Raw genomic sequence first — 12,618 nt, forward strand, 5'->3', positions numbered from 1 at the left:
ACATGACAGTATACATGTGTATCTGGTGTGTTTTACACTGCGTTCTTAGTGACAGTATACATGTGTATCTGGTGTGTTTCACACTGCGTTCTTAGACATGACAGTATACATGTGTATCTGGTGTGTTTTACACTGTGTTCTTAGACATGACAGTATACATGTTTATCTGGTGTGTTTCATACTGCGTTCTTAGACATGACAGTATACATGTGTATCTGGTGTGTTTCACCGTGCGATCTTACACATGACAGTATACGTGTGTAACTGGTGAGTTTCACACTGCGTTCTTAGACATGACAGTATACATGTATATCTGGTGTGTTTCACACTGCGTTCTTAGACATGACAGTATACATGTGTATCTGGTGTGTTCTACACTGCGTTCTTAGACATGACAGTATGTATGTGTATCTGGTGTGTTTCACACTGCGTTCTTAGACATGACAGTATGTATGTGTATCTGGTGTGTTTCACACTGCGTTCTTAGACATGACAGTATGTATGTGTATCTGGTGTGTTTCACACTGCGTTCTTAGACATGACAGTATGTATGTGTATCTGGTGTGTTTCACACTGCGTTCTTAGACATGACAGTATACATGTGTATCTGGTGTGTTTCACACTGCGTTCTTAGACATGACAGTATACATGTGTATCTGGTGTGTTTTACACTGCGTTCTTAGACATGACAGTGTGTACGTGTATCTGGTGTGTTCTACACTGCGTTCTTAGACATGACAGTATGTATGTGTATCTGGTGTGTTTTACACTACGTTCTTAGACATGACAGTATGTATGTGTATCTGGTGTGTTTTACACTGCGTTCTTAGACACGACTATACATGTGTATCTGGTGTGTTCTACACAGCGTTCTTAGACATGACAGTATGTATGTGTATCTGGTGTGTTCCACACTGCGTTCTTAGACATGACAGTATGTATGTGTATCTGGTGTGTTTTACACTACGTTCTTAGACATGACAGTATACATGTGTATCTGGTGTGTTTTACACTGCGTTCTTAGACATGACAGTATATATGTGTATCTGGTGTGTTTTACACTACGTTCTTAGACATGACAGTATACATGTGTATCTGGTGTGTTTTACACTACGTTCTTAGACATGACAGTATACATGTGTATCTGGTGTGTTCTACACTGCGTTCTTAGACATGACAGTATACATGTGTATCTGGTGTGTTCTACACTACGTTCTTAGACATGACAGTATACATGTGTATCTGGTGTGTTTTACACTGCGTTCTTAGACATGACAGTATATATGTGTATCTGGTGTGTTCTACACTGCGTTCTTAGACATGACAGTATATATGTGTATCTGGTGTGTTTTACACTAAGTTCTTAGACATGATACTATACATGTGTATGTGGTGTGTTCTACACTACATTCTTAGACATGACAGTATACATGTGTAGCTGGTGTGTTCTACACTGCGTTCTTTGACATGACAGTATATATGTGTATCTGGTGTGTTTTACACTGCGTATGACAGTATATGTGTATCTGGTGTGTTCTACACTGCGTTCTTAGACATGACAGTATACATGTGTATCTGGTGTGTTTTACACTGCGTTCTTAGACATGACAGTATACATGTGTATCTGGTGTGTTTCACACTGCGTTCTTAGACATGACAGTATACATGTGTATCTGGTGTGTTCTACACTGCGTTCTTAGACATGACAGTATGTATGTGTATCTGGTGTGTTCTACACTGCGTTCTTAGACATGACAGTATGTATGTGTATCTGGTGTGTTTTACACTGCGTTCTTAGACATGACAGTATACATGTGTATCTGGTGTGTTTTACACTGCGTTCTTAGACATGACAGTATGTATGTGTATCTGGTGTGTTCTACACTGCGTTCTTAGACATGACAGTATGTATGTGTATCTGGTGTGTTCTACACTACACATGACAGTATACATGCGTTCTTAGACATGACAGTATACATGTGTATCTGGTGTGTTCTACACTGCGTTCTTAGACATGACAGTATGTATGTGTATCTGGTGTGTTCTACACTGCGTTCTTAGACATGACAGTATACATGTGTATCTGGTGTGTTTTACACTGCGTTCTTAGACATGACAGTATGTATGTGTATCTGGTGTGTTTCACACTGCGTTCTTAGACATGACAGTATGTATGTGTATCTGGTGTGTTTTACACTGCGTTCTTAGACATGACAGTATACATGTGTATCTGGTGTGTTTCACACTACGTTCTTAGACATGACAGTATACGTGTGTATCTGGTGTGTTCTAGACTACGTTCTTAGACATGACAGTATATATGTGTATCTGGTGTGTTTTACACTGCGTTCTTAGACATGACAGTATATATGTGTATCTGGTGTGTTTTACACTGCGTTCTTAGACATGACAGTATACATGTGTATCTGGTGTGTTTTACACTGCGTTCTTAGACATGACAGTATATATGTGTATCTGGTGTGTTTTACACTGCGTTCTTAGACATTATACATGTGTATCTGGTGTGTTTCACACTGCGTTCTTAGACATGACAGTATGTATGTGTATCTGGTGTGTTTCACACTGCGTTCTTAGACATGACAGTATACATGTGTATCTGGTGTGTTTTACACTGCGTTCTTAGACATGACTATACATGTGTATCTGGTGTGTTCTACACAGCGTTCTTTGACTTAACACTGTGTACGTGTATCTGGTGTGTTCTACACTGCGTTCTTAGACATGACAGTATGTATGTGTATCTGGTGTGTTTTACACTACGTTCTTAGACATGACAGTATGTATGTGTATCTGGTGTGTTCTGGTGTGTTTTACACTGCGTTCTTAGACATGACAGTATACATGTGTATATGTATGGTGTGTTCACTACGTTCTTAGACATGACAGTATCTTGTGTATCTGGTGTGTTTCACACTGTTCTTAGACATGACAGTATGTATGTGTATCTGGTGTGTTCCACACTGCGTTCTTAGACATGACAGTATGTATGTGTATCTGGTGTGTTTTACACTACGTTCTTAGACATGACAGTATACATGTGTATCTGGTGTGTTTTACACTGCGTTCTTAGACATGACAGTATATATGTGTATCTGGTGTGTTTTACACTACGTTCTTAGACATGACAGTATACATGTGTATCTGCTGTGTTTTACAATACGTTCTTAGACATCACAGTATACATGTGTATCTGGTGTGCTCTACACTGCGTTCTTTGACTTGACAGTATACATGTGTATCTGGTGTGTTCTACACTACGTTCTTAGACATGACAGTATACATGTGTATCTGGTGTGTTTTACACTGCGTTCTTTGACTTGACACTATATATGTGTATCTGGTGTGTTCTACACTGCGTTCTTTGACTTGACACTATATATGTGTATCTGATGTGTTTCACACTGCGTTCTTAGACATGACAGTATACATGTGTATCTGGTGTGTTTCACACTGCGTTCTTAGACATGACAGTATACATGTGTATCTGGTGTGTTCTACACTGCGTTCTTAGACATGACAGTATGTATGTGTATCTGGTGTGTTTCACACTACGTTCTTAGACATGACAGTATACATGTGTATCTGGTGTGTTTTACACTACGTTCTTAGACATGACAGTATGTATGTGTATCTGGTGTGTTTCACACTGCGTTCTTAGACATGACAGTATATATGTGTATCTGTTGTGTTTCACACTGCGTTCTTAGACATGACAGTATGTATGTGTATCTGGTGTGTTTCACACTGCGTTCTTAGACATGACAGTATACATGTGTATCTGGTGTGTTTCACACTGCGTTCTTAGACATGACAGTATACATGTGTATCTGGTGTGTTTTACACTGCGTTCTTAGACATGACAGTATGTATGTGTATCTGGTGTGTTTTACACTGCGTTCTTAGACATGACAGTATGTATGTGTATCTGGTGTGTTTCACACTGCGTTCTTAGACATGACAGTATGTATGTGTATCTGGTGTGTTTCACACTGCGTTCTTAGACATGACAGTATGTATGTGTATCTGGTGTGTTTCACACTGCGTTCTCAGGTGCCTCAGGTTGCAACTAACGCTGCACAGTACAGTTCTTAGACATGACAGTATAATAACTGCGTTCTTATGAAGCACGATCGTGTATCGTGTGTTTCACACTTTACTATTATTTACGGAAAGTAGCAGCATTTCCAATAGACATGAAGCAGTTTGCTATGGCGAACGCCCACGGATTGAACATATTTTTGTGTTTCACACTGCGTTCGTGATCGAACGGATGGTGTTTCGAGTTGTGTATCAATGGTGTGTTATCTTTTCGTTCTTAGACATGACAGTCAAGTTCGTACCAAAACGCGGTATCCCCTACCTTATACCAAAATGCCATGGTTCACTGTTCGCAATGTTATTGTTAGCACACGTTCTTAGACATGACAGTAAATTGTATCTGTTTTGCGCATTTGTTATTTACCCGGTAGCATGACAGTATGTATGTGTTGTTTATTAATTGACTCCAGTGTATCTGGTGTGTTTCACACTAGTTCTTACGTATGTATGTGTATCTGGTATCTGGTGTGTTTCACACTACGTTCTTAGACATGACAGTATGTATGTGTATCTGACAGTATGTATGTGTATCTGGTGTGTTTCACACTGCGTTCTTAGACATGACAGTATGTATGTGTATCTGGTGTGTGTATCTGGTGTGTTTCATGAGAATAGACATGACAGTATGTATGTGTATCTGGTGTGTTGCACGTAAACGTATGTCTACGGCACACGTAAGTGCTAGTCGTAGACGTGTGTTTACACTTTTCTTAGACATGAATATGGGTCCTGGTGTATTTCACACTGCGTTCTTAGACATGACAGTATACATGTGTATCTGGTGTGCTTTACACTACGTTCTTAGACATGACAGTATACATGTGTATCTGGTGTGCTTTACACTACGTTCTTAGACATGACAGTATACATGTGTATCTGGTGTGTTTCACACTACGTTCTTAGACATGACAGTATGTATGTGTATCTGGTGTGTTTCACACTACGTTCTTAGACATGACAGTATATATGTGTATCTGGTGTGTTTTACACTACGTTCTTAGACATGACAGTATACATGTGTATCTGGTGTGTTTTACACTGCGTTCTTAGACATGACAGTATATATGTGTATCTGGTGTGTTTCACACTGCGTTCTTAGACATGACAGTATACATGTGTATCTGGTGTGTTTTACACTGCGTTCTTAGACATGACAGTATGTATGTGTATCTGGTGTGTTTCACACTACGTTCTTAGACATGACAGTATATATGTGTATCTGGTGTGTTTTACACTACGTTCTTAGACATGACAGTATACATGTGTATCTGGTGTGTTTTACACTGCGTTCTTAGACATGACAGTATACATGTGTATCTGGTGTGTTTTACACTGCGTTCTTAGACATGACAGTATATATGTGTATGTGTACACTCTGGTGTGTTTTGTGTATCTGGTGTGTTTTACACTGCGTTCTTAGACATGACAGTATATATGTGTATCTGGTGTGTTTCACACTACGTTCTTAGACATGACAGTATATATGTGTATCTGGTGTGTTTTACACTACGTTCTTAGACATGACAGTATACATGTGTATCTGGTGTGTTCTACACTACGTTCTTAGACATGACAGTATACATGTGTATCTGGTGTGTTTCACACTGCGTTCTTAGACATGACAGTATGCATGTGTATCTGGTGTGTTTCACACTGCGTTCTTAGACATGACAGTATGCATGTGTATCTGGTGTGTTTTACACTGCGTTCTTAGACATGACAGTATGCATGTGTATCTGGTGTGTTTCACACTGCGTTCTTAGACATGACAGTATACATGTGTATCTGGTGTGTTTTACACTGCGTTCTTAGACATGACAGTATGTATGTGTATCTGGTGTGTTTCACACTGCGTTCTTAGACATGACACTATATATGTGTATCTGGTGTGTTTCACACTACGTTCTTAGACATGACAGTATGTATGTGTATCTGGTGTGTTTTACACTGCGTTCTTAGACATGACAGTATGTATGTGTATCTGGTGTGTTTCACACTGCGTTCTTAGACATGACAGTATACATGTGTATCTGGTGTGTTTTACACTACGTTCTTAGACATGACAGTATGTATGTGTATCTGGTGTGTTTTGCACTGACAGGTGATGTATATGTACTATCTACTGGGTTACCGACTCACCAAGGAATCGGAAGATGAATTGATCATTGCCATCGAGAACAACCTGCTCAATACGAAAAGCCGGCTGGCCATCTTTGAACATCTCAGTGACGACGTCGTGCGGAAGGTTTGTCTGCCTCTATTACATCAAAAGTTAAAGTTTGTTTTGGTTAACGACACCACTAGAGTATATTAAAGTGATTTTCAGTGAAAAGTCATTTTGTCACAAATTTGAGTAAAATCGGATGCAAAAAAAAGGCCAATATGAAATAGCCTCTATATATCATTTGGAATAAACCATAATATCTCATTCATATACATCTCTACTATAACGTAAATTAGAGGCGATATTATACCCTTATGTTGCAATAAGAATTACGCATTGCGAGTTTGCATTGTATTCTCAGTCACACATCAATTTTTTATTTTATTTTTTAGTCTAAAAATACGTTCATTCTTGTTCTGGATAGTGACTCACACATCAATTATTTTTTAATTGTTTTTAGTCTGAAAATACGTTCATTCTTGTTCTGGATGGTGACTCACACATCAATTATTTTTTATTTGTTTTTAGTCTAAAAATACGTTCATTCTTGTTCTGGATGGTGACTCATAGATCAATTTAAAAAAAAAAAATTTAGTCTGAAAATACGTTCATTCTTGTTCTAGATGGTGACTCACACATCAATTATTTTTTATTTGTTTTTAGTCTGAAAATACGTTCATTCTTGTTCTGGATGGTGACTCACATATCAATTTGTTTTTTTCAGTCTGAAAATACGTTCATTCTTCTTCTAGATGGAGACTCACACATCAATGTTTTTTTTAATTTGGTTTTTGTCTGAAAATACGTTCATTCTTGTTCTGGATAGTAACTCACACATCACTGATTTTTTATTTGTTTTTAGTCAGAAAATACGTTCATTCTTGTTCTGGATGGTGACTCACACATCAATTAAAAAAAACCCCCACATTTTAATCCTAAAATACGTTAATTCTTGTTCTAGATGGTGACTCACGTATCAATTTTTTATTTTATTTGGTTTTAGTCTGAAAATACGTTCATTCTTGTTCTAGATGGTGACTCACACATCAATTATTTTTTATTTGTTTTTAGTCTGAAAATACGTTCATTCTTGTTCTAGATGGTGACTCACATATCATTTTTTTTTTCTTTTTTTTTTTAGTCTGAAAATACATTCATTCTTGTTCTAGATGGTGACTCACATATCAATTATTTGTTTATTTGGTTTTAGTCTGAAAATACGTTCATTCTTGTTCTGGATGGTGACTCACATATCAATAAAATAAAAATAGTTTTTAGTCTGAAAATACATTCATTCTTGTTCTAGATGGTGACTCACACATCAAATATTTTTTTTATTTGGTTTTAGTCTGAAAATACGTTCATCCTTGCTCTGGATGGTGACACAGATTTCATGCCTGGGGCAGTGCGCCTTCTGGTGGACAGAATGAGGAAAGGTCAAAGGGTCGGAGCTGCTTGTGGACGAATCCACCCAATTGGTTCAGGTGGGTGTTTGCCACACAACAAAAACATATTTTAAAACCCCAAACGAAACGAAAATAAAATGAAAAATAAAATAAAATTAAAATGAATTTAACTTTAAAAAAGCTAAACCGAAAATAAAACAAACAAACAAAAATAACACAACAAACAGACAACATTTATAACAAACGCAATATTATGTTTAAAGAGATAACTAGTAATTGTTTGTCTTTTGTTCGAGACTTTGTTTGATGTCTGATGTAAGGCCAGCCGGTACCGGGCTGTGAACCCAGTACCTACCAGCCTTATATCCGACAGCTTAACTACGACACAACCGAGGCCGGTAACAGACCGATTCTTTGCACGCTGCCAGGTACGATTTTGATGATTGTATGTATTTCTTCTTCTTCTTCTTCTTCTTCTTCTTCTAGGTCCACTAGTGTGGTACCAGAAATTTGAGTACGCGATTGGACATTGGTTGCAGAAATCCACTGAGCACGTGCTGGGGTGTGTACTGTGCAGTCCCGGCTGTTTCTCCCTGTTTCGCGGCTCGGCGCTCATGGATGACAATATCATCAGGAAGTACACCATCTTGCCCACCGAGCCAGGACACTTCCTCCAGTATGAACAAGGTATTAGATATTAAAGGAAACCTTTTTTTCTTGTTTTCGAAACCTCAGCACATTTTTAATTTCTGGTTACATGCAGCCTAATTCAGTAAACCCTCCCAACTTTGCAATTTCACAATCGAATGCCAAACAAATAATTTTGTTTTTTGTTTGACACAATCTAGAGCACATGGATGTATTAATCATCGTAAGTAAAACATTTTGACATATAGTCTTAGAGAGGAAACCCGCTATATTTGTTCCATTAGTAGCAAGGGATATTTTGTATGCACCTTTCCAGACATGATAGTACATACCACGGCCTTTGATATACCATTCGTGGTGCACTGGGTGGAAAGATAAATAGGGCAATTGGCCTACCGATGGGGATCGATCGTAGAAGGAAGGCGCATCAAGCAAGTGCTATCGTAATCCAATTAAAAAACAATACATGCAAGAATGATGCAATATAACAGGTACGTATAGATATACTTAACAGGGGATTCAGGACTGTGGCGATATATATATGTATATATATCTGGGGTGGTGGTGGGGGAGGGGGATGTGGGAGGTCAGGTTAGGCTTCCCCGAAACAGGGATGGGTTGGACCCATAAAACCTTCCTGTGAACACACACCAGACAGTGCACCACGACTGGTATATCAAAGGCCGTGGTATGTGCTATCCTGTTTATGGGATATACAAACGGTCTTGCTACTAACGAAAACATGTAGTGGGTTTCCTCTTTAAGACTATATGTCAAAATTACCAAATGTTTGACACCCAGTAGCTGATGATTAATAAATCAATGTGTTCTAGTCGTCTCGTTAAACAAAAGAAACAATCGACATAGCTACTAGACATTTTGGTTTAATTAAAAACGTTTTTATTATACGTAGGAAATATTAGTCCAAAATCTCATTCTGTAGACAGGAAAGCACATACCATGGCCTTTAACCAGTTGTGGTGCACTGGTTGGAACGAGAAAAACATTATGTCGATTGATTCATTGTTTAAGTATTCAGCATATAAAACTCAATACAACCTGGATTTGCACTTATATAGTCCGTCTCATCAGTCTAGTAAAAAAACAATTTTGGTAAATAACTTTTGACGTAAGAAGAAAATTAAAAGTGCTTTGGAAATAACACCACCCCCCCTCAAGAAAACCCCCCCAAAAAAACACCCCCCCCCCAAAAAAAAAAAAAAAAAAAAAAAAAAAAAAAAAAAAAAAAAAAACTAACCTATGTTTGTGTGCAATTACAAATCAATCCGCTCAGAAATAAATAACTTGTAGTAAATTCCATGGCATGAAAAACGGCGTTTGCTGTGAGACGGACTATAGAAAACAATCTGCTCAGAAATAAATAGTGTGTAGTAAATTCTATAGTATGAAAAAGGGCGTTCGTTGTGGGTTGGACTATAGTTTACGACACTCACCTCTTTATGTACAGGCGAGGACCGCTGGCTGTGCACGCTGCTGTTGCAGCAAGGCTACAGGGTGGACTATGTCGCCGGTGCAGATGCATTCACGTACGCCCCTGAAGGCTTCAACGAATTCTTCAATCAGCGAAGACGCTGGATGCCCTCCACGCTAGCAAACATCATGGACTTGTTGACCAGCGCCAACCTGACCGTGAGCGTGAACCCCAACATCAGCATGCTGTATATCTGGTACCAAATGGCCATCATGTTCGGCACTGTCCTCGGACCAGGCACAGTGACGTTGATGATCGCCGGGTCTATCCAGAAGGTCTTCGAACTCGACCTTATCGTGTGCTACGTCATAGCCATAGTGCCACCTGCAGTCTATATTGTAGCCTGCTACCACCTGAAGCCGAAATACCAGCTGATATTTGCTGCTATACTCAGTACGGCGTATGCGTTCCTGATGATGGTCGTGCTAGTGGGAACGTTCGTAACGGCTGCTGAAAGCCCCTTTCATCCCAGTGTGATTTTCTTCGTTGGACTGATTGCCATCTTCCTCTTCACCGGCCTGTTGCACATTAAGGAACTTGGTTGCTTGGCACACGGTCTGCTGTACATGATCACCCTGCCTGCTGGATACTTAGTCCTCGTGATCTATTCCATGTGCAATCTGTTCAACGTGTCGTGGGGAACGCGGGAGGCTCCGAAGAGGAAGACACAAGCCGAGTTGGAACAGGAGAAAATTGAAAAAGAGAAACCGAAAGATGGATTTCTGGCCAAACTGTTTCTTCGATCGTCTTACCTGAAGGAACTGAAAGATCTCCTACAAAGTCTTGGAAACATTTCGCTAAGAAAGGAAGACAAGTCGGAAAGCCAAATCGTAGAGGGTTTGAAAGAACTAAACAAAAACTTTATTCGTTATGCCACTCGTGGAAACGAGCCACTAGCAGAAAGCGGTCCTGAAGAGATAGTTGTTGATAGTGTGGAACCAAAACAAGAAGAAAAGATGTCACCACCACTACCAGTAGTAGAACCACCACCACCACCACCAAAAAATCAGTTGAACTGCCACCACAAGCAGCATCAACGGACGAGTGGTTGCATGATCCAGATCTTGGAAATGGTCCACTGTTAACAATAAATGAAGAGGAGGGTGTGTTTTGGAAAATATTCATAGAAAAATATCTTAAACCTCTTGAAAAAGATGAACAAAAAGAAAAGGAGATAAAGGCGGGCTTACTAGACCTTCGCGACAACTACGTTTTCATGTTTGTGATGACAAATCTCTTGTGGATTGCGCTGAACTTCATGTTCCAACTAAAACAGCCAGTTGTGATACCGTTTTTGGGAGAAAGAGTCGAACTTTTGGGCCTGTGCTTCGTATTTTTCTTCTTGATCATTCTACTAATCCAGTTCTTCGGAATGCTCATTCACCGATGGGGGACTCTTCAGCACATGATTTCTGTCACAGACGTGACATTCTACAGAAAGCAAACTGGGTTCCTGTCGGATACTGTCAACCTGGAGAATGCGCTGCATTTCTGTCAGACATTTAACCACGAACCAATTCCAGACTATTTGGATGAGGAGGATGAGGCTAAAAACACACCAGCAGTACTGCAAACCGCTCTAATTGAGGGGAAGTCTGTTCACATCAAACCAGAGCTTGGGAGATCTGTTAGGGAAACTGTCTTAGCTAAGGGTCGCTCGTTATCCAAAAGCGAAGCTGCCAGACCGTTCATGGCTAGCTTGAAAGAGGGGATACCTCTCTTTCTGAAAGGATCAGTACTAGATAGAGAAAATAGTACGGTCGAAGGCACAGCTGTTTCTTTTGTTCGAAATCTACGACAGTCGATGACAGCTGGCCATATCAAACGAGCTGACACTAAACGACTTCCATCTTGTTTGAGACGCAGACACCTCCGTGATACAACCAATCACGTCATCAACCGTGCGAAAGATAAGGTTCGTTTCAGTTTAGAAAATGTCGAGGAAGATGAAGACAATATTTACCAGAGTATCGATGGATTCGGACAGGGGACAATGGGAAGAAGTTTCGCAAGGAGAATGCAATATTTTAAGAAATCGTTGCCTGCGCGGGCGAACGGGCACGTGGACATACTTGAAGTGTGAAATAATAGACAACGTGATAGAGCTGCTGTATCAGTGTGTGATAACTCAGATACATTACAGTAGAATGCAGACACCAAAACGTCCAGAGTAAATAAGAACTGTTTGTATCTGCAGATTCAGTAGTTGCTTCTGACTTACTTATTTAACATGCTTATCAGTTCAAAGGTTGGTGTTATACATACATACATACATACGAACATACGAACATACATAATTTAATTATCCCCTGTACCAGTGCGTTAATATTTATGTATGTAACAATCAACCTCGACATACATACAATATATAGATATTCATACATCAATACATACATATATGCAGAGAATAACTAGTTAATGACGTCGGATATCTGCATTATTCTGTGAAGCTAAAAACGGAAACTTCCGCGAGGCTCTGCAGAGCAGAATTTTTCATTCGCCCTGAACGATATAAAGTAGATATCCGATGTCATTAACTAGTTATTATTATTATCCTACAGACCATAAAATTAAAGGGAAAAACTATTATTTGTTAATTCAGCCACATTGTACGATGACCTAGATGTCAAATGAGCGATTTTGTAATGTAGCTCTATGCGTGTGATGTGACATGAGTGACGTGAAACGTCATATCCTGCTACTATACCCGTCATCATACTGGGTCAACAGAAACGGTGGTTGCAGGATAAACAAACATACATACATACATACATACATACATACATACA

At 39.3% G+C, this 12,618-nt stretch overlaps 1 protein-coding gene across 4 annotated transcripts in view; it reads left to right on the top strand.

The window, feature by feature from the left end:
• Window positions 1-12,618, top strand: part of LOC121385560 — a 93,130-nt gene extending 80,512 nt beyond the window's left edge. For 3 of the 4 annotated variants that reach the window (XM_041516280.1, XM_041516281.1, XM_041516278.1), the window contains 4 exons: window positions 6,221-6,364; window positions 7,632-7,767; window positions 8,176-8,376; window positions 9,806-12,617. In XM_041516280.1, the coding sequence (XP_041372214.1) occupies window positions 6,221-6,364; window positions 7,632-7,767; window positions 8,176-8,376; window positions 9,806-10,914 (1,590 nt within the window). In that variant the 3' untranslated portion in view covers window positions 10,915-12,617. Of the gene's footprint in view, window positions 1-6,220; window positions 6,365-7,631; window positions 7,768-8,175; window positions 8,377-9,805 lie in introns of all 4 variants that reach the window. The other variant, XM_041516279.1, reaches the window with a different exon arrangement.

The sequence above is a fragment of the Gigantopelta aegis genome, chromosome 11 (assembly GCF_016097555.1).
Source record: "Gigantopelta aegis isolate Gae_Host chromosome 11, Gae_host_genome, whole genome shotgun sequence".
Lineage (NCBI taxonomy): Eukaryota > Metazoa > Mollusca > Gastropoda > Neomphalida > Peltospiridae > Gigantopelta > Gigantopelta aegis.